Source organism: Triturus cristatus, chromosome 4_1, assembly GCF_964204655.1.
Source record: "Triturus cristatus chromosome 4_1, aTriCri1.1, whole genome shotgun sequence".
In the NCBI taxonomy this organism is placed as follows: Eukaryota; Metazoa; Chordata; class Amphibia; order Caudata; family Salamandridae; genus Triturus; species Triturus cristatus.
Window position 1 is genome coordinate 732,635,551 of NC_140585.1, and position 22,369 is coordinate 732,657,919.

A 22,369-nucleotide genomic window follows, 5' to 3' on the forward strand; every position below is an offset into this window, starting at 1 on the left:
TATATGCAATGACAGCGGTCAAATAACTTATGTCGGACATACTAGATATCACTATCTAACTAGGTGGCCAACAAAAACAACACAGTTTACAGTATATTAATAGATTGTTTGCAGTGGCACAATGTGAGATGCTTGTTTTTGCACCAACACCCGGCGACTGTCTTCTGGCCACCTCCATGATTCTCATGAGACAGCCTGCTAGCACCATAAACTAGGTGCACAGGAAGACAAACGGCTAAGATCCGAGATGGAGTGAACAGTGAAGAATCAGGTCTAACTTCGGAGGAAACAAAAGCTGCCAAACTGGTAGGTGACAGGGAGGGCCGTGTGCCCGTCCCAGAAGGTAGACTAACCATGATCAGGCGGGCCAGAATAGTGGTGCAATAAGAACTGTACGAATCAACATAAGAACACTACTACTTATCATTCAGAATATACAAAGCACATTATAGTAACCATGCAGTTTTAAAGCACTATAAATAATTACGTTTTTGTAACTTTGAAGTATTTATTCTATTGACATCAAATGACAAGTCAGCCCCCCTACATGTCAAGCTGTTGTTCTCCAAGATACACTACAAAAATCAGCAAATGACTGAAGGGGAGCAAGAGTCCTTAAAATAAAAATAAAAATTAAAAAAAAGAATGTTACGCTGGACAGATACTGAAAGGATGACAAAGGACAGTGGCTACAATTTCCTAGTTTGTCTTGGAAGTCTCAACTGAAGTTTGCATCTGGAGGATGCAACGTTATAAACAATGGTGCAAGGGGCCATCGAGTGTCTTTCCACCTTGGATTGGAAGATTTTCTTGCATAAGCTTCGATCCGAATTCATGCATCATCAGCCATGGACTCATTTGGCGGCTCACAAAAGAAACAAAGTATAATTGATTCACTTTCTCCAGATTTTTATTAGAAAAAAAAGTTACAAAACCGTTATCAGAATGTGCCCAGTGTTTTTTTTCACATTTCAGTTAACCAAAATAAAAGTTTACGATATCCTCCGATGACACACAGGGGAAGATTTCTGTGCCAGCTTAAACCAGATCCAACAGAAGCCGAACCAATGAGGATGGGCTAAAAGCAAAAAAAGACAAATATTCATTACTCACACGGTTAATTCAGGATTTATTCTTATTCTGTAATCAAAGGTGGAAGTAGCAAGTTTACTTACTGCTGCTAAAGCAACTCTATATAGTTTTTGGGGTAAAACCATACAAACTAAACGTTTTATCATCATTACATCAATAGGTAACGCAGAACGATAAAAAGGACCCTACAAATAAATTCAAAATATATACTTTGGCCATTTGTTGTATTCAAAACCCAGGTCTACACTGATCATACTACAATTACTACCTCAAGAATTACAGAGTCTCTGGAAACTCAGAGCGCACTTGAGTCCTGAGCTGAAGAACATGTACCTAGTACCCTTATTACATGGTCATCACACAGACGGATGGATGCACACATCTGGCTACCTTCTACTGAAGCAGCGCCGCACTGGAAACAGATCCCCACCCCCCTCCAAATTCAAAACGCGTATGTATTCAATTAATGCCCATTGATAAAACGTCACAATTCCATCATTATAAGCTGTGCCAGACAAGCTGTCCCAAGTAGCACAAGATTATAATGCAAACGGACTGTGAAGAGCAGATATTTCACCAGCTTTGCTCCGAGTGAGTTCAAGAGATGAAGAGTATTTGCAGTAATTACTTTTGCTCAGTGTTGAGATTCCCCCCCACATACCTTCCTCAACACACAGACACTCACTGCCAGAAGGCAAACCGAATATTGTTTATCGAGTGCACGCGGCTGGAATGAATCACTAGGATGCCCCCTACTCCTGAACCCATGGAATGGCCTGCTCGCCAGCCAGGGGACCAGTGCAGCTCATGCTAAGCAAAGAACAAAAACTACATAAGGATCCTGCAGGTTCCGCCCAGACACCCCACAGTCCCCGTGCCCAAGTTATTTCTAACAGGCATAGAGAGAGGTAGGAGATGTAGGGTGATGAAGCCTTTAACAAGGGAGCTAAGGGCTAGCAGAGGAGTAACCTGTACCTACTGGTACTTCCAGGCCCCACACTTTCGGACTAATGCATGGAGAACGTTCAGGGGATAAAGAAGCCATTTCATAACAAACATAGTGTAAAGCATTTTTAAAAAGGACATTGGCCTAAATAAGCAACATCTCCATTTCACATCTACAACATAGTTTAGGTTTTGAAGAACATCTGCTGAGTAGCCATGTTGCTGCTGTACAATGATATTCAACAGGGCTTGGCGCTGATCGGCAGAACCGGATACCTGATAACATTCAAGTAAATAAGTCGTGAACCACCTGAAGCTTTGGACACATACAAGGTGCCTTCCAGAGTCGAGAATAACTTCAGTCTATTTTCATCAAAATAATATACATTTGTAAGGATCCAAACAATGTATGGTACCGTCCAAGTTGGAGGAAGAGTTTGAGGAAAAGGGGGTGTGGGTGCCAATATGCTTAATATACAACTAAACTACAGCCTGGAGGAAAAAGAATAATGAGAGGGAAAATGGGCCATACATAATCCCCATGAAAGATACGTCTTGAATTATCAAGAATTGGAGTTTGGCTTTTTTGCCTTGTAAGGTTGATTTTCAAACTTCTCTTACTTTGAAATATTTTAGAGAAGGCCTCAAATTTCAGCAGAATGACTAAGGAAACAGGATTCATCTATAATAAGAAGTCAAGTTTCTGGGGGTAGTAATGGAACCCTGGAGTATGTGTCAGCTAATCAACTGTGGTACATGTGCTGCGGCAGATTTCTTGTGTGCTGCGGCAGATTTCTTGTGTGCTGCTGATGAACCTACAAAATGCTTTCCCCACACAGTTCATGGGAACTGCTCTAGTTTCCGTGGCATCTGTGCGGGATTCCTGGGAAGTGGGACTGCTCAATACACCGACCATGAGTTATCAAAGAGTTATTCTGCTTTTCTACCACAGGCATCAGTTATGTGGCTGTTTGTGGAACATATCTCTGAGACTGCATGAGTCCATCGTTTACTTGTATAACCTAAAATCCCACATGCATATCCTTTTCATATTTCCAGATGCAGGGTTTTTGTCCCACTTAATCTGGAGGTGCTTGCATGAATTAAAGAATTTTTGGAAGCTCAACATCAGCAACGAGTAAATACTGATCATAGGTTCTGGGAGAGACACAAGGTTCAGCAAGCAACAGCTCGAGATTCTATTATTGAACTAGGACCGTAGTCCCCTTATACCATAAGGTCAATAAGTCAGTGGTGCTTTATGACCAGAGGAGGAATATGGTCACTCAAACCGCAGCTTTAGCTGAATAAGATCAACACAGACAACTTCACAGTTGACTGAGACAATCTGCTTTGTCTTTAGGCCTTTAATCAGTGTTTTAGGTCCCTGTGCTATACATCGTTTAGAATAGCAGTCAGATACACAGCTTACTAGAAACTGGAATACAAATAGTGCACAGAATGTAGATGCTTAGATAAAGAGCATTGTTTTTTAGGTCGAGCCTGGGCAGTACATGCGCTGCTTTGCGAGGTATGCTGTATTCAAGTATAGACGTGAAGCCCCGCCCACTCTCCGCCCATATTTGTCATTGGTTTGTGTAATTTTCCTTCGTAAATGCTGCTTCTGATTCGTTATTAGGCTTGTTAGTCCTACCTTAGTACCGCCATGTCTTCATTTGTAACTTCCTATGAGGACTGGCGCTTTTACTTAGGTTGTTACATGTTACGTCTATTTTCGTTAATGAGTTTCTCCTACTGCAGGCACCACATGCTTTTCTGCAACATTCATTGCACCATGCACCCTTTCAGTTTCCAAGCAGCCCGGGACAATGGCAACCGCTTCTTTGAAATGCAATAGGTCTCGCATTTACGCGAGTTTGAGCTATTGGCATTGTAAATGACAATGCCTTTTACATACGTGTTAATTATCAAAACAGATAAATAAAAGGCATTGTCATTTACAATGCCAATAGCTTAAACTCTCGCAAATGCGATACCCATTGCAACGCAAAGGCTGGTTTTACATGAAGCACCTAACTCCACCCCTCTGAGCCTCCTAATTTAGTTGACCTTGGGCACCAGGGCCTATAAGCCTCTGACATGTCTTTAGCCTCAGTACATTCAGGCTTGGGTACACCTTTGTTCTATCTTCATGCCCCTCCATTCTTAGAGCTGTATCTGCTCTTATAATTAGAATTCTTATCCAGTGCTTCTCGAGTGTATGCTTTGCACTGCCACGCCCCCTTGACAAGCGGATGTTGGGATCTCTCTCAGGGACGCCCTCTCGGGTAAAGGCGATGGACAAAAAATGCACGAAGATCCACAAAGGCAAAGAGACCTCTTCCAGGTTAGTCAAGACAGAAAAAACGTAACTGACCTGTTCTGTGAATAGAAAGACTTTAAAAAGACGTCCGATTGCAACTAAATTCAAAACTCTGCAAGCCTCTATGCTCAGTTAAAGTGCAATTACAAAATGAGTACATTTCTTTAATGTGGAAGTAGGAAATCACGTGTGTTCAGTAGTGAAGTGCTTCTTGGATATACATTTGTTTTAAACTTAATCGCATGTCATAAGTATTATTCAGGAGAGAGGGGTTCAGTTGTGAAACAATTTACTAGACTTGGCAAGAAGTGTAATACACATTACAAATAATATTTTAAACTAAGTCTTACGAAGCCAGTATCAGAATTGAATGCAGTGTTTTCACTTTTAAAAGTGGAACTTTTGCCAAAGCCTGAGACAGTTAATAAAGACACGTCTGCAAGAAAGGGCTCACATGGAGTATGTATGACTGCACCTGACTGAAGCAATTATATGTACACTCATTTCTCTCCAGAGAACTCTGCAAAATCGGATTTAAACACGTAAATGGGGCAAGCCTTGGGGAAATAACTTTTCAATAACAGAAAAGGAGGTCTCTAAACCGGTTATTTATAATAACAAACATAGTAATGGTCTACCAACGAAAACAGCCTTGTGAAAACATCTGTCTCCAAATCTTAAGAAACACATTACTATTTTTTTGTCTCGGAATGGATCCAATTTTCTCATTTCCAAGAAACAGATAACACCCAAGACTCTTTATAGAGTTGTCGATTTGTCAGCGGAGGGTACTTGGATTAATGCAAAAATAATGCAAGGTTTCTAGCAGACGATTTTGTTGCCCGAATTCCTGAAAAGCACAGCCGAAAACCATATGGCACAAACTGCGTCAGTAAAGCAAACACCTACAAACGCCATATGAAGGAACAGTTACTTACAACCATTGTTTGCAGCTTTTCGATGTGATAAGAGTAGTATGTCGAGTGCATTTTACCATCTGGTGGTTGAACTTGGAAAGTGAACTACTCTTTTCAAACATTTGCTTGGCCGTCTAAAGTAGGCACTTCCAGAATAACTTCCGGTGACATCGCCATGATACCCACAATGCGCGAGAGACACTTCCCCTTCTTTTCTATTGATGCCGCCCTTATTTCTAATTGACTGTGTGAGAACGAGTGCGCCATCTCTCCGGCAATCATAGCCGACCAATGAATGGAACACACACATCAGTAAGAAGCGTCACAAGAGGCTGAACCATATAGCCAAATAAGTAAAAACTACCTGGCCAAATGGAGCGCTGGTTAAAGGTGCGGACAAGAGTTTTGCCTCAGCCTGTCGCCACCTCTACACAGTCAATAGACCTGTTAAGCTTGAGGTAGTGTGCCAAATGGCACTACAGTTTAAACGTTCTTATTTATGATATGATACCTTTGAAAAATATAGGCATTCACAGCCAAATACGATGTTTCAGAAACATGTTTTCTAAATTCTACTTATCACATTGTTATCATTAAGACTGCCAGGTGGCAACGGTAAATCATTGTATGCTGGACCAGGCAGAGATGTGGGAGGTTCTTCTGTAGATAAACGGGACAATTATCGGGAACTGAGACCATACATTTGCCATTACAGAACAGTTTTCAGTTTGTTTCTGAATTACCCAGGGTCTCAAACTGGGTAGAGAATTTGTGGATGGGAGTTTCATAGAGGAGCATTATGTGTGTGATCTACCCGTAACATTTCAGCAGACATCATCCCAATCTAAAGCAGAACTTCTGATCAGCACACCTTTAATTTTCTTGCAACATTTTTTAATATTCTTTCTCAAACAAAAGCGATCTTCAGATCTGTTTGTGTCAGCCTACAAGAAGGTGAAGTTGCCATGAAAACATGGAGAAAATCTTTAAAAAAAAGAAAAAAAAAAATGTATTTGATTTTCTTTTCATATGCAACATCGCAACCCGAACTGTAATGAACATATTTAGCCTCCAGTGGGACTTCAAGCCCCAGGATATCACGTAGTTCACACACTATATCTTCTCAATAGTCCCGGGTCACTGGACAAGCCCAAAACGTGAACAAGACTGTCCCCAGATCTGCGGTGCATGAAGGGCTACCTCACAATCCTATAATCAACCTCACTCACATCTTGTACCCAGCGCCCTCTGAGCTTAAGCAAGGTGTCTGGCATATTATTGTTCGGGATCATGCAGGTCTGCGAAATAGCACCCCTTCTAAGCTCCTACATATGAAGCCTGCCTTCCAAAGGCGCATAGTTCGGGATCTCTTGCTCACTAATTTCTACACCCGCCACACATGCCTCACCTGCGCGTATTGCAAGCACTGGTTCGGATGTAATTGGTACTCCCTATGCAGCGATGTGAAGAATATGAGGCCCCCCCCTTCTAAGAGGTCTCCAACCTAGAGATCCCTATTGTGTCCCTAGCCTCAAAACCCTTCAACTTCCCCAGTTCCTGCAGCATCACTCTCACCCAGAAGGTGGGTGTCCCTAGTCACCCTCCATGCCCACCAAATTCATCTAGTAGCCTTAGTTGATGTCTCCAGGGCCACCTGTGGCGCTGGTAGTAACTGCCTGGTGCCTGTCCCTCCATAACATGGAGAAAATATTGTGCTTGATATACCTTTTCCACTGTTCCTGTTGGTGTTGAGTGTTTACTCCATTCAGAGGAGAGTGGAACTTTTTGTTAGCCCCAGTCACTTTATTTAACTTGTACTCGGTCTTATTTCCCCCTTTTTACATGGACTTACCTTTCGGTTTACTTGTACTCTAAGCCTTCCACTATACAAGGCTATCGCAGAGGTATATTCTGTTACGGCCTTTGAAGCCACCCTCTATTTGCAAGAGTGTGAAATGCGATGGAATGCAGGTGGCTGAAAACGGAGGGCCTCCTGACCTTGGTGCGGCTTGGAGTGCCATTTGAAAGGGTGAATCGGTTGCTTTCTAATTTGGAGTCCAGCCCTCAGTCATTGGCTAGCTTGAGGACTGAAAAGCCTAAGTTAGGCGAGACAAGAGTTGCTGCAGAGGTGGCAAGACAATGTGCTTCACAACTTCTTTAAATTATCTCATTCTCCCAACAGAAACCAGTCGAGTAGAGTCACCAATGCCATCAGAATGAGGCACTGGTTGTGGATGATCCATGGAGAGAATATGCCAGTACAACAACAAATCACTGATCACAAAATTTGCAGGACATTAACGCGACTTCCCTCAGGAGGTTCACTCAACAAACTACCACCACTGGAAATTAATTCCTATCATTATCGTTAAAAATAATGGTGATTAGTCTGTTTAGGTAAAGAAACACCGCCTGCTCAACTGCACATCTGCAACAGATACAGTCCCAGTATTAGTCACTATATAACATATGAAACTTGGCCAGGCTACAGCTCTGTAGCTCGGCCATGCATAAGCCAGGCCTTGTAAATAAAGCTGTTGTGATGCCGGACCATACAGCACAACCCCCAAAACCTTTAGAAGCTGGAAGCTACAACTGATGCTTTAGCACTTAGACGGCACCCATTAAATTAGAAAAAAGCTTCTTATAAGCTCAGTCTAAAAGAAATAACATTTAAAAGCTTCAATTTTATACTTATAAAATTACCTATTAGTAGCTTCAGAAAACCTCAAGGAAAAGAAAGAGAGAAAGTCTCCTGGTTAACAAAATAACATAAGACACATTACATGACAAACAAGGATGAGTTGAGCTTGCCACTTTCCGGGAACGCTGACAGAATGGTCTCACAGCCATAGTAGCCCTTCTTCCAGCTTTCCCAGAAACCTGTGGAGACCATTCTATAAAGTTAGAATGAGAAATGGCCAGTATAATGTGAATTACGAGTCTTTTTCATCAGTATTCATGTAGGTCTATCACAGTATGTTCAATTACTACACAAAATACTGTGAATCTACACTACAATTCATTGAATTAGCACCCAATGCTTTCACCATCCACTTACAGTAATGTTATTTGCTTTACAATTTGACCACGTTACAAAACAGAAAGCTATCTGCTAAATACTTCACAACAGGGAAAAGGGACACTGTGAATGGACTAATGCAACAATAAGAAACGTGCAATGCTTGTGTTATTCTCACCTGTGGGTGTCCGAAATGATGAATAAGTAGCTGAGTGTTCACCTTTCCTGGACAACCAGTTGTTGCAAACACATTTTCATTGGATTTGCACCACCTAGGGAGAACAGCATTATTCAGCTATCACAGGACTTTAACATGAAAAGGAAAGATCTTCTTACACAAACATTTAGGGGTTACATACATTCCAAAAGACTGGCGAACACCACATCAATAGTAATAATGAAAGTGACGTTTTTTAACAGAAATGTATACATTTACTCAGCTTCTCAATGCTCCCACTTGTGGCAGGCAGGAAGACGAAAATTCAAGCAAAGTGGCCCGCATAAAGAAGATGGGACGGGAACTTGGGACGCCTAGAGAAATCCAATACTGCACAACATGTTCTCCTCAAGGAACGAGTCCCTATTAACAAGCACTTCAGTTACTTCACAGCCATAAAGGCCAATTTCTCCCACCCAGTTGGTCGACTTTTGTCACCAAGCCCTATACTACAGGAACTGAAAGTCATTGTAGGTAAAAGGAACCCTCGCTGCTTCTGCTCAAAGAGGGGGCAATGGAGAACACAGCGCTCCCCGCGCATGTCTGCCTTCACAAATACTGGAGGTTTGTGACTACTGGAGACAGAGTCATGTCTGACAGATTTGCTTCAACTAACCTCCCCAGATACAGTCTGAACCAGGGACACAAAGGAAGTTTCACATGGAATTTGTAAACTGACACCTCAATTTGGATTAACACCTCCTCTCAGATTAAGGTCCAGTGTCACTAAAACCTGAGGCGGCCGCTACTCTTCAGAAGGAACCTTTCTCGGGCCTCAAAGACAGACGCAACTGACATTTGGTCTCTAGGTTTCCCAAGCAAGATCATATAGAGGGAGGAAACTAAACAAACACATGAAGCACACATTGTTCTCCTCAATTGAAAAGAAGGGTTTTCGACTCCTCAGTGGGAGAGAGTTTACTTCAGTAAATATGAGAAAAGATATCCTTGTTGAAATGGGAAAAAAACAAGCCCACAGTCCTGATTCTGATTGGTTCTCAAGGTTTGAAACGAGACACAGGTGAGTGAGCTCAAATGGCTGAAACAGCCCTTAACTGGATTTAATCCTTTTTAATCGAAACAACCTTCCATGTGAAAATCCGCACAGACTGAGCGACTATGCGGTGTCCCAGAGTATCCCTCATATTAGTCAACCATTTACTAATATGTTCGACCATTAGATCAGCTTATTGAGTAATATAATCTACAGTTCCTGACAAATGGAGATGACAGACAAATCAAGTGGAACCAATCTCGTAATCAAATAACACAGAACGCTTTGAACACATCTCCAGTGACGGAGGGAAAGTCACTGGAGATGTGTTCGGACCCCACCAGCCAATTGTCTAAGTATGGGCAAACATACCTGCTCTGGTGGGAGGTGTGCCGACATTATTCCTAAAGGCTAAACTGTGAACTGATAATGGTTTGAACCAACCATGAATGACTCGTTGAGCTGATAATTCAGTGGCATAAGTATATGGAATCGGGTGTCCTTTAGGGCGAGGCTTCTGAGGTATTTTCCTTGTTGCAGAAGGATGACATTAAGCATGGTCATTCTGAAATGTACTGTCTCAAGAGATGTATTACAGATCATAAAATCTAGGATTAGACAGACTGCTGTCTTTCTTTGGGACGAGGAAGTAGATGACGTGCACCCCTTGGTCCCTAGGATTCAGAGCACCCCTTCAACTGCCACTTCGCTGAGTAAGGAGCACACTTACAGCAGTGGGCTATGGTACTTTTTAGGTCTCGCCTAACCCAGCACATGCGCTGGCCTGCCGAGACTTTTTGTGAGGACTCAAAAAAATGCTACCATGGCCAGCCTAGACCTTCAGTGCATGTGCGCGGGCTGAGGAGCAGAGGCTGGCAAACCTCGTCATGCTCATTAAGCGCCCGCGATCACTTTCACGGCGCCCCTTTGATGTTCTCGTTCAAAGAACATCAAACATCAAAGAACATGTTGTTGTGTTAATGCTTTTCTGCACCCCTTTGACTTACAATGTGCTTTCTCTTTCCACAAACTCTATGTTTGTGTTCCTTTATTTTTAGATGCTTTTAGTATTACTGTTTTGTGACTTAAAGAACATTAAGGAAATGTTACTGTGAAACTGGACAACGTTCACAGTGTTTATTTCTGATCGCAGCGGCTGCTTCATGTCCATTGCACCATTCAGGAAGTCCTTTCGTTGGCGCTTTCATGAGGACATGATGAGGAAGCTGGAAACTTTTGGCACTTCTCTTTAAAAGCACAGCATGTTGGCGACTGGTTAATCGATTAGACCTATGTAGCGCTTTAGATCTCAAAGCGCTATGGTGGGTGCAGCAGTTACAACTCATGAAATATGGGGTGCAACTCACAAGGAGGGGGCAGGCTTGAGTGCACATTGGCTGCAATCGAATTCTTAAGATGATGGGCTGTGTGTATCCATTATCAGCACTCACTCTTCGCTAAGTGATCTTGTTTGTTTTGTTGTTGTGTTAATGCTTTGCTGCGCCCGTTTGACTTACGTACTTTCTCTTTCCACAAACTCTGTTTGTTTTCCGTTATTTTGAGATGCTTTTAGTATTACTGTCACCCACACAACCACAAAACCACATGCACACAACCAACCCCACACACACAACCCCACACACACAACCCCCCCACACACACAAACCCCCCCACACACAAAAACCCCCCACACACAACCCCACCCCCCCACACAACCCCACACAACCCCACACACACACCCCCACCCACCCACACCCACCCACCCCCAACCACACACACATCCCCAACCACACACACATCCCACCACACACAACCACACCCAAACCACACCACACACACAACCACACAACCACACCCACATCCACATACACCCGTAACCACACACCCAACCACACCACACACCCAACCACGCCACCGCACATCCACAACCACACCCAACCACACATCCACAACCACACCCAACCACACATCCACAACCACACCCAACCACACATCCACAACTCATATCCACCCACAACTGCACCCACACACACAACCACACATCCACAACCCCACACACACACACACCCCCACACCCACACCACGAATTGGCATAGCCAATAGGTCTCGCCTTTGGGACCTTATAAGTGTTTAGCCACGCAACAGTTGATATGGTTGCACCATGGATATTGTGCTGCATAACTAAATACTTAGAAGGTCCCAAAAGCGAGACCTATTGGCTATACCAGTGCTTGTTATATTTTGCAGTGCTGTTGAGGAATGAGTGATAAGTAATGTTTGGTAGGAAATGAGTGAGCTTGATAGAATATCCTGGTTTACCATGGATAAAGCCCAGTTGCGAAAGAAAGGAAAGTCTCTAAGCCTTTCCCCAAATGGTGACGTGCAATTTGGAAAGAACTCGAGTTATTGCTTGCAGGTAGAACTCCTGCTGTGGGAGCCTCTACCTTGCCCTCTGTTGAATCCTCGAAAAGTTCGCCTGGTATAAGAACTGGCCATCAGAAGATTGCTTCTGCTGAGTTTGAGACTACAGAAATAACTGATGGACCAGCTGATACATTTGGCTATTGTACCCACTAGGACATCTGCATTATTGACACGCCTTTTGTTGTTGCAGAGTGCCTATGGATTTTGTTGTTCTAGTAGCTTTGGTTACCTTTTGTAGGCCCTTGTCTACTTGTGGATTAAATAAGTGCACTCCATTAAAAGGAAAATTGATCAGATGATGTTGGACTTTTGGTCAAAAACAAAGGGACCAAGGCATGGAACTGTAAAAGAACTCTAGTATTCATCTGACAACGGACATTGCCGGCCGCATCAAGGCACACCAAGTCCTGTATTGGAAACAACTTTCCCTCTGACACCATCTCAGCACCTTTCTTCCAGTACTCCTAAGACATGCTGGAGGAACTCTTTCAACTTGCCCCATTGGAAGTGCCTATCTCTTGACCAGAGCTTGGGAGTTTGCAGCGCACCAGCTAGTGGCTACCACCATAGTCATCCTTCTGCTGGTGGCTTCTATGGGCTTGCTTTCTTTGTCCACAGGAGGTCCCTCGCAGGTGTCCTGTGTGAATGCTCTTGTGGCCCGTATAACAGAATTTGGTGGAATGTGACTTCAGATGTAAAATGGATCTTGCAGAGATGCTTTTTACATGCCCTCAACCCATACTCTAACGGAGCATACTTTAACAGGAGCTTTCACATTTTTTGAGCTGGTTTTAAATACTGTTCTGAGGAATAGAAGATAATGGATTGCAAGTTCTGTAAAAGACAGTCAATATGGTGGTCATTTTCTTCTTCCTCTTAAGCCTTTGTCACACCATTGAGAAAATAAGCCCACTGAATAACAGTGGGCAACTGGTGTTTTGATTTTGTGCATTTGGTGACGGTGTAACATCAAAACTCAGGAAAAATAGGATCTGCAAAGGAGATTTATTTGCTGGCCTTCATTGCTGGAGGTAAGTGGCTCCTGGGATAATAACTTTAAGTGTGTTTTGTCTTTATGCTCTGGGAGGAGTTTGTGTGATCCTAACACGAAAGGAGATGTATACAGTACAACAAAGATGCAGTTTTGTTGAAAATCGTAACTATCCCCCAGTTCTTAATGTGAATGCTTTGAGGAATCTCTTATGGGCCAATTATAGCCTACCATTTGCTTGGGGGACTCATTTTGAGGATGACCTTTTAGGGCTTGTTGATTGCTAGGATTCAAAGCATGTTTTGGCATACCTTTGCGTCTAGGCTTTCAAAGCACACCCGCTTTTGGTATCAACGCATCCTGTTGGGGTTGGATCTCCTCAGATTGCATGGCAAGCTTTCTGGACCTCCCTTGTGACTAGTGTCATTTTAAGAGTGAGCTCGCTATATAAGAAAAAAACGTGCAACAACTTTCAGTGCAGGAACAATAATAGAGATAGATGTACAAAGAGGTCTGGCTAGCCTCACCACCAGAATGGGAAATAAGTGGCACAGAAAGTGTGGTGGCTGAAAGATGAGGTGCTGTGGATGCATGGCTAGTGAAAGTGCAGAGTACCTGAATATTCTGGCCTTATCCACATGGGCAGGTCTCTTATCTTGTGGATAACTGTAATACAAAGAAGAATTGGGGTAAGAAGTGGTTAGATACAACGTAAAAAAAAGTAATTAAACATAACATTGAATAGTTCATGTGTGTAATCACTATGTATTAAAGGCACTATTGTTTAACATATTAACGCACCACCACACTATTCCATATCAATCCATTGGTTTCAGTGCAAATTGCTTTTTAACCTTAGATTAACTGCATAAGTGCATAATCGCCTATTAATTTTTTTCTTGTTTGGGGGATTTACTTGCAACACTTTCTCATAAATGTTTCAATGAACAGTTAAACGCAATATCTGGCATTACTCCCTGCAAAGTTCCCAAACAAGCAGCGTTACTTCACATATCATGATTAAGTTATAGAAGAAACTAGAATAAAGTGTTCTAAAACTGTCCTCAATTATAGAGTACATAATCAAATTCTTCCAGCTCTGAGAAGTCAACACGCGCTCCATTGAAATACTGCGAAACACACTCCCGTAAGGGAAGGAGTGGCCACCACCAGGTTTATTACAGTACTATTCAGATCCAAATGTTAATGAAAACTGGATGCAGACCCAGATTTAACAGAAAACACGTTGCGCATTGCTAGTGACTAAGCAGATCAAAGGCGGATTGTACCCATATAAACAAAGAAATATCAGTCTCTGGATTCACCACCACGTCAGAGTACCGTATCACATGATGCTCCATTAATATCAAACAGTTTATGAAGTCATTCATTTTGGCACTATCGTATTTTAACTCCCTCTGTAAAGGATGCAGCCTGTTTCTAAGCAAGTATTTGTAGAATGGTGCTAGCTTATTTTTGAATGCTCCCAGTATTGGCAGATTATGGAACTGACACTGGGAAACAAAGGGCATTAGCAATGATTCCACATTGTATGCTCAAACTCTGATCTAATTTCTGAAAGCCACCTAGACACTAGGGAACAGCTCTTTCCATCAATCAAACAAGATATTGCAGACAGTGCTGAGACAACCTTTTCTTTCCCCTACATAAAGCCCTATATACAGAACATGCACCTCTCTTCAGCTACATTCAGTTTCAAATGTGCATTTGAGAACGGCAAGAAAGCAAAGAAGGACTACAAATCCATCCTGTCTTAAAGCTGCAAAGAAAGTAATGTGTAAAGCTTTTTGAAGCATGGGCTCATAATGACACCAGAGTCGGGCCTCCCGCTGTACATTTCCCACTGTTTAGGAACACATATCAAGCAACACTCCATCTCATTTCAATGAGTAGAACCAGAGGAGAATATCCAATGAACCCATGAGCACCAGAATAAACAGCCAAGCCCAATCTTCTCTCTACTCTGGAGAGTGACTTGATGAATAAGCTTTTGACTGTAAACTTGTTATATGGTATGCAGCGACTAAGTAAAGCAGGATGGGAGGTTCAGCTAAATGTAGCACCAAACAAGTATTAACACATACAACCCACGCACTTATTAGGAAATTGTTCCATCAGACAGACCGTATGTGTAAAAACACTCAGTGAACAAATACATATTTACAATTGATCTTAAAGTAATTACATTTCCAGGTTAAAAACATTTCAATATACGAGTCCCACGATGAGGGCGCCAACTGTTGCTTTCCCACCCACAAGTGACACCAGTGAACGGAGTTCAATGCACCAGCGCATAATGTGAAAGACAGGTTATTGTAGCCCAGCAGAAACCTATCCAACATATTGTTGAAACAGAGTTATTGCTTTTGATTACTAACAATCCCTATGAAGTAATCAGGGGCACTGTGGTAAAAGAAACAGACCTCTTTTGTTATTCACAGTATATATCACGTATATATCCCACCACCACCCACCCCACCCACCTACCAACCAACCAACACCCCCCCCACCCCCCCACGCAGCGTCCCCCCACCACACCCCCAAAAACCTACTTTTATGCGCTACACTGAGAACATGGAAAGCAGAGCAACTTAAGCCTAGAGTTTCTTTGGCAGAAGAACTGCACAACTTGTTGACAGCAAAGGTTGTTATCAGTGGAGGCGTGATGGCAGTGTTCCCCGCAAAGGGTAGACGCACCCTGCAGTAGCAGCCTTCCTCTGAGACTTGGCTTTATCAGCATGGAGTGAGATGTAACATCTTCGAAATGCACCAGCAGTAGGTGAGGCCATCGTCTGGCAGAATATCGCTGATAATCTGGTTGAAGGACATCTCACTTAAATGGTCAAATGGCAGTCCTTCTATTGTAAATCTTATCAGAGATTGGAATTTTGGACACAAGAGAATGTCAATTCAGACTACACCATTTTGACTATATGTCTGTACTTGTTCCTATTTGACCTGGATATGGTGATAAGTAGACACCTGACCCAGACTGATGTTGTATCGGGTGTTATATCTATGTCATCAGCTGAACAACCTGACACTTTTACAGTTCTTAAAATGATACGGTCAGATGACATCTGCGTCAAATGGCAGACATGACACTGATTCTGCATAAATTGTAAAAGATGGCGACCTCTATGACCTAAAATGGTGACCTCCATGATATAAAATGGCAACAGGGCCTACCTAAAAAGGGAGTCGGATGTGTCAGACATTCGGGGCTGTGTGTCAGAGTTTGGGGATAAAACTTATAATACAAAAAGTGCTTCTTTAGTTGATGCTACAACTCTAGTTGATGCTCAGTGAGTTGAACACTCACCACTGACATTACTGGGACCTGCAGGTCAACAGCTCAGAGATCTTGCATCTGAACTGGCAAATAAAAGGTTTACTTTGAGGAAAATTACTGTTCCAGATAAGGCTGTCTCTCCACCATAAATTAAACTAAATTCAAAAGAAACCAAAATAATAATATTGGCTCGGCAGCAATTCCTTTACACAAGCCAAAGCTAAAAATGTCTGTTGAGGACCATACGGTTTGTTTCTTTAAGTATCCTTATTTGAGGCATGATTTCAAACATTTAAGTGTTGCGATAATACAAGGAAGCAAGGGTTGGGTGACAGCCCTTTAAATGTTTTTGCCACAAGTTTGTTTGCCCTCTGATTGTACTTTTAGTTTAAGACCATTAAGTCCTCTATTAGATCTGACAGCTTATTCCTTTTGCCATACTAAATCAGGGGATTGACAATGGATAACAGAAAAAAAACTAAGCAAAATATATTTTTAAGGCCACAAGCACATCAGAAATTCAAAAGCCCGTAACAGATATTTTTGCTTCTGTACATTCAATGAGGGATAACCAAGCACAACAATCTTAGGTTAACATTAAAATGTTAGCATAAGGTTATGGCTTTGGTGAAGGCAATAGGACATTTAAGTAGTTGCTAAACGTAAGAAATTACTTCCCCGTAAGCATTTGTTCGTTGCCTGCAGTGCTGTAGATTCATATGCCATGCATACTGCTGTCATCTAGCATTGGGCTTGGCCATTGCAAGGTGTTTATCGTCGAAGTAGTATTTCGAGTCACAAGGTCTCTGCGACTCTTCCTTCAGGTGTAGATGCCCATGGTCCCGGACTACATTTTTAGATTGTTTTTCGACCAAAGAGTGTGTGTAAGAAAGGTGTACTGTGAATAGAACAGAACAGTGATCATGTAGTAGAATAAATATATTAAAGGATAAAAACGTCTGCATTAGCCACTTGCTCCCGTGGAGGAGGGTGGGAGCATGTGAACCTACAGCACTAACTGCAATGAGCAGATGCTTACAGGTTAACATATTCCATTCACGGCATATGTGGCTGTAGATGCGCATGCTGTGCATAGATTGAAAAGCAGTCCTCCAGTAAACAGTGGTAAGGCAGTGGATGGAGAAAAGTTTTTAAACAAAGTTCGGAGGACAGCTTGACCAACTCTGGCTTGTTCCCTTGATAATACGCCCACACAATAATGATTTGTAAAAGTGTGTAGCACGGACCAAGTACCAGCTCTACAAATATCTGCTATAGGAAGGTTTCCTGGTAAAGCCAAAGTAGCAACCGGCTTGCGGTGGAATGTGGTTCGGGGTTACAGGGTAGGGCTCTTTTAGCTGTAATATAACAGGTTTGGAGGCACTGGATGAGTCACCTGGCTATTCTCGCCTTTAAAATTGCATGTCCTTCATGTGGTTTGGATAAGCTACAAACATTTGGTTCCATCAATGTAATACATAAAAGCCAGTTTAACATCTAGTGTGGAGTGCTCTTTCAGTTACCAAGTCAGGGCATGGGAAGAAGATCGGGAGAAAAACAAATTAAGGTGGAAGGCAGTGACCACCTAGTAAAAACTTGGGATTAGTTCTGAGGATCACTTTATCCTTGTGGACTTGAAAAAAAGGTTCTTGAAGTGTGAGGGCTTGTAATTCGCCGATACACCCAAGTGAGGCAATTGCCAGAAGGAAGGCAACTTTCCATGAAAGAAATTGAAGGGGGCACGCATGGGCTTGAAGGGTGGACCCATCAGCCTGGTAAGGACAATATTCAGGCTCCAAGGGGGAACTGGAAGTGTCCTAGATGGGACAACTCTCCTAGACCTTCCACAAAGGTTTGCTAACCAGGATTTTGAAGATTGTAATTGACACAAGGAAGGCAACTTCCCTTATGAGCCCTTTATCTAGATAGGACACCAATTTTATTTTGTTAGTTGCTATGGTTTTTTGCGCATTCATGTTCATGTCCCTGCCCTAGGAACTCCTATTATTAGCATGGGTCCCTTTCCTTTTACATAGTAGACCTTGTACGGTCATTGTTCAGATGTGCCCCCAGCCGGTTAGGGACGCGTCCATGATAATGGTCACTTGCGGAACAGGCTCTAAAAAGGGCCTGTCCCTCAATAAGTTGTTGCTGTTCCACCACTGCAGAGAACGATGGTTGTTGGACTTTACCAACACTAGGCATCTTCCGGTCGAGGGTAGACAAAGTCGCCTTGCTGCAGGAGATGGATGACTTTCTGTAGGGTTACCATGTGGAAGTGTTCTGATAGAATGTACCTGTTGAGAGGACGGAAGTTGAGGATTGGTCTGAGGGACCCATCCTTCGAGGATTAGGAAGCATAAGGAGTAGATACTGTTGCCTCAGTGTTGCGGGGGTACAGGTTCTATGGCTCCTTTGCAGAGAAGAGCCTCAACTTCCTCCTTTAGGCAGGAGATGTTCAGTGCTGAGGGTGTGGGTGAGAAGGGGGGATGTTTGGTAGGGTTGCTACAATCTCTACACAGCAGTCGTGGTCAATAATAGAGGGAACCTATTTGTCCATGGTGATCTCTTCCCAGCAGGGAAGAAATCTCTGAAGTCTTCCCTGACAGGTTTTGTGTGATTTGGGGAGGAAGGAGAGGGATGGGACTCTGGTAAAAGTCAGTTCTTGGAAGCGGAGGCTACCTTGATGGGGGGGCCTCTGCCTCAGCTCTTGGAGCGGTTACCCCTAAAGAAGCCCCTTGAAAAGTGTTCAACTGGTACCTGATAACCCTGCTGGCAGGCTTGATACGAGTGGGAGGGTTCTGGGGAGGTGGTTTTGGAACCTCCACTGTAGTGGTGCTTGCAAAACGATCCACTCTACCATAAGGAGTCTGCAAGGCACCCATGGCTGTCGCAGTCTTTATGTCCTTTTTTATTTTCTCAAGGACTGTGTCCATCTGCGGTCCGAAGAGGTGCTCCCTGTCATACAGGAAGCTAACAATGTGCTGCTGCACTTCAAGCTTGAACTTGGACACTCTGAGCCAGGAATGGTACTGCAAGATCATGAACGTGTTAACTCCCCTAGTAGCAGTATCCGTGACATTCCAAGCACATCTAATGCAGACATTAGAGAAGGCCTTACGCTCCTCAACTAGCTGTTCCCTCTTCTTCAGTTATTGGTCCAGGAGGTGCTGGAAGAGCCCCTTCATTCCCTCCCATTAGTCTCTATCATATCTTGCTAATAGGCCCATTGATTTAGTGATGGACCAATGGTTTTCCACGCCTAGTGCTACTCTTGCATGTAAGCGCTTACTTTCCTTATCAGGAGGTGGTGCGTCCCTGGTAGCATGACTGCTGCCAGATTCCAGAATTGGGGACCACTAAAGAATCAAGGGGGTGTGGGAGGTAGTGTTCAAATCCACCTTGTGGTAGGTGGCACACACTGTATGACACTGTGGTACGCGGTCGTGTCATTGGATGGCGAGGCCCTAACAGGGATGTGTTCTAAGTTTGGGTCAGTGGCAGGGTCCACATCATAATCTTCCCAAAGGTCACCGGAAACACTCTGGTACACAGGTGCAAAATCTTCCGTTGGTGAATATGACAAGGGCGCGGGCTGCCAGTATTTGAATAGGATTGTGGCAGGTGCATTGGAAATGAAGGAGGTGGAGGAGGATTGTCTTCATGCCTTTCTGGAGGACCATGGACATCCTGTGGTGGAATGTCTACAGAAGGTGGTTTATGCTTTTGCGGTAGAGTCTTTTCAGAGGTTGCAATCTTCCCTGTGCACGGCTGGATGACAATTTTGTGTTGTTTGATATCCAATTCTTCCTGGAACCTTTCGAAGATGGGCCACTCCTCGATGTTGAGCGTACAAGACTTCGATGCCAAAGGAGGTTTACCCAAGCGTTTTGGCACCGAGGGTGTCTTTGGCACTCAGGTTGGGTTGGACGCCAGTTGTTTCTGACATCGAGCAGTCTGCGGCTTCAGGGTGGCTTGTGAATAGTGCCAACAGGCAGTTTCAACACCCAGGGCTGCTGCAAAGTCCATCCTTAGCTAGCTCCAAGGCCTTAATTTGGTGTCGACCAGTGCCGGAGGTTAATGGAGCACCTGAAGGTGCTGGTGCTTTGAGCAGTGAGCTTGATGCCCGACTCCCGTAGGGGCAGTGCTCAGCTCTGACAGGCTGCGCTTATGAAAGGTGATTAATGGAGTGGCGTTGACACGGACACATGCGGTTGTCCTGATGCATTGCTCAGTGGTGGATGTGGCACCCTCAGGAGCATCTTCTTCCTCCTGGAGGAGCTCCTTGATAGAGTCTGAGGCGTGAGAGTGGATGTACACTGGGCTGGTCTGTCGGGCTGCGAGCTTGAGGGACTCACATATGTCCTCCTCCTGTTCTTCTGCTGGCAGGTGGTCGGATTCCCTGAGAATGTCAGGTGTCTCCGAAGTGGACTGTGCCACCCTGGTATGACTCACCGATTATCTCGGCCCGGACGGCAAGTCTTTTCCATTTTGAACACTGAACAGCAGTCACACCAGCCTTTGTCGTGGAATGGCGAGAGACACAAGTTGCAAACTGCATGAAGATCAGGCCAGTGATATCTAGAATGGCACCTGGGGCATTTCCTGAAGGTCATCTGTTCCATCACCTCAAGGAGTTTGTCATCCTTCGAAGGGAAGCCAGAGCACATGGTGGCCTGAAGGTCAGAGGTTCACCACTGAGCAAAACGTTGTACAAGTAGACAGTGATGCGTTGAAGATTGTACTCGCAAAGGGGTGAAAATTTGTGAACTCTAGGCCATGACTGAAACCGACAAACTAGTCGAGAGCGGGAGTACACTGGATCACATCCATACCCAACGGCAGAGAAAAACAATTTAACAATGGTGTTGGTGACCATGCGCATCTACACCTAGAGAAGTCATCAAGACTTTGTGACTGGAAATGCTTCTTCAAAAAAACAACTTGTAACGCCTCAACCCAAAAGTAGATGGCAGGAGTATGGACAGCATATGTATGCACTGCACGGCAAAATATGCTACGAACATACTGTTTCTGTCTTGTAAATAAATATTAAAGAGCTGTGGTCCAGGTCAATGTGTTTTTTCAAAGCAAATCTGAATCTTGAGTTTCTTTTTGCCTTTTTACAAGGATTATACATTTGGGTAGATCATGACCAAACCCATTCAAATGCAGCACACTTTTTAACAAGACTATCCTACCTTCTAGGCAGAAAAATGGAATCAACCACCTACTGCAGCAACATAAGTGCCCATGTGAGGGACATCGACACAATTTATGAGTCAATCATCATTATTAACAAGCACTGGCAAAGTCAATTAGTCTGACATTGGCCGCCAGCCTTCTGGCAATTCTTGTATTGTCATGCTTTTTGTGAAATTTTGTTCTGAAATATGCCGGGCCCTCAGCAATCCAAAAAACAAAAAACCCCACAAACAACACACATTACCATAGTAACTCCCCGACACTGAAGGGGACTACTTTTTACCCTTTGTGAACGGGAAGCATGCCGTAACTCGTAGTGAAGTGGGCTGATAGACTTCCCCTTGATGCATGCTGGAGTGGGTAGTAGAAAAATGTGAATTGATACCAACCACAGACTAATGGATGCAGTCTGGCCGAAAGCCCTATAGAACAAGTTACTTACCTTAGGTAACGATATATCTGTAAGAAACATTAGTAGTGATAGATTCCTTACCTTAGAATTACCCTCCAGGCGTCCGACTGGATCCAGAAAGTTTTGATCAGCAGTACCCCTGCGCGTCGGTAGGTGGCGTCGTGCAGCTCCGCTTCAGTCATTGGTGTTGTGGTCGCTGGGATGACGTCGCAGCAACTTCTTAGACGCCACTCACACGTGCTGACGTTAGTTCTGTACACGACTTTCCACGCCAGGAACGCAGAGCCATGCAAGATATCGACTACTGGTGCATTGAAACTAGGGCCCTGAAAGGGATGACCTTAACCCTAGAAATCAGTTCTCAGAACGGGGAGGATGGGTGGGGCGGTAAGGAATCCATCACACTTATGTTTCTTACAGATATATCGTTACCAAAGTTAAGTAACTTGTTCATCTGAAAGAAACACGTAGTGATAGATTCCTTACCTTAGAATAGATACCCCAGCAATACCAA

At 43.6% G+C, this 22,369-nt stretch overlaps 1 protein-coding gene across 1 annotated transcript in view; it reads right to left on the reverse strand.

The window, feature by feature from the left end:
- Window positions 1–892: 892 nt before the first annotated feature.
- The window catches only part of NUP37 (nucleoporin 37), a 125,703-nt gene continuing 104,226 nt past the window's right edge, over window positions 893–22,369 (reverse strand). The window contains exons 8-10 of the mRNA XM_085653227.1: window positions 13,541–13,591; window positions 8,478–8,571; window positions 893–1,078 (exon numbers count right to left, since the gene is read on the reverse strand). Of these exons, the coding sequence (XP_085509353.1) occupies window positions 965–1,078; window positions 8,478–8,571; window positions 13,541–13,591 (259 nt within the window). The 3' untranslated portion in view covers window positions 893–964. The remainder of the gene's footprint in view (window positions 1,079–8,477; window positions 8,572–13,540; window positions 13,592–22,369) is intronic.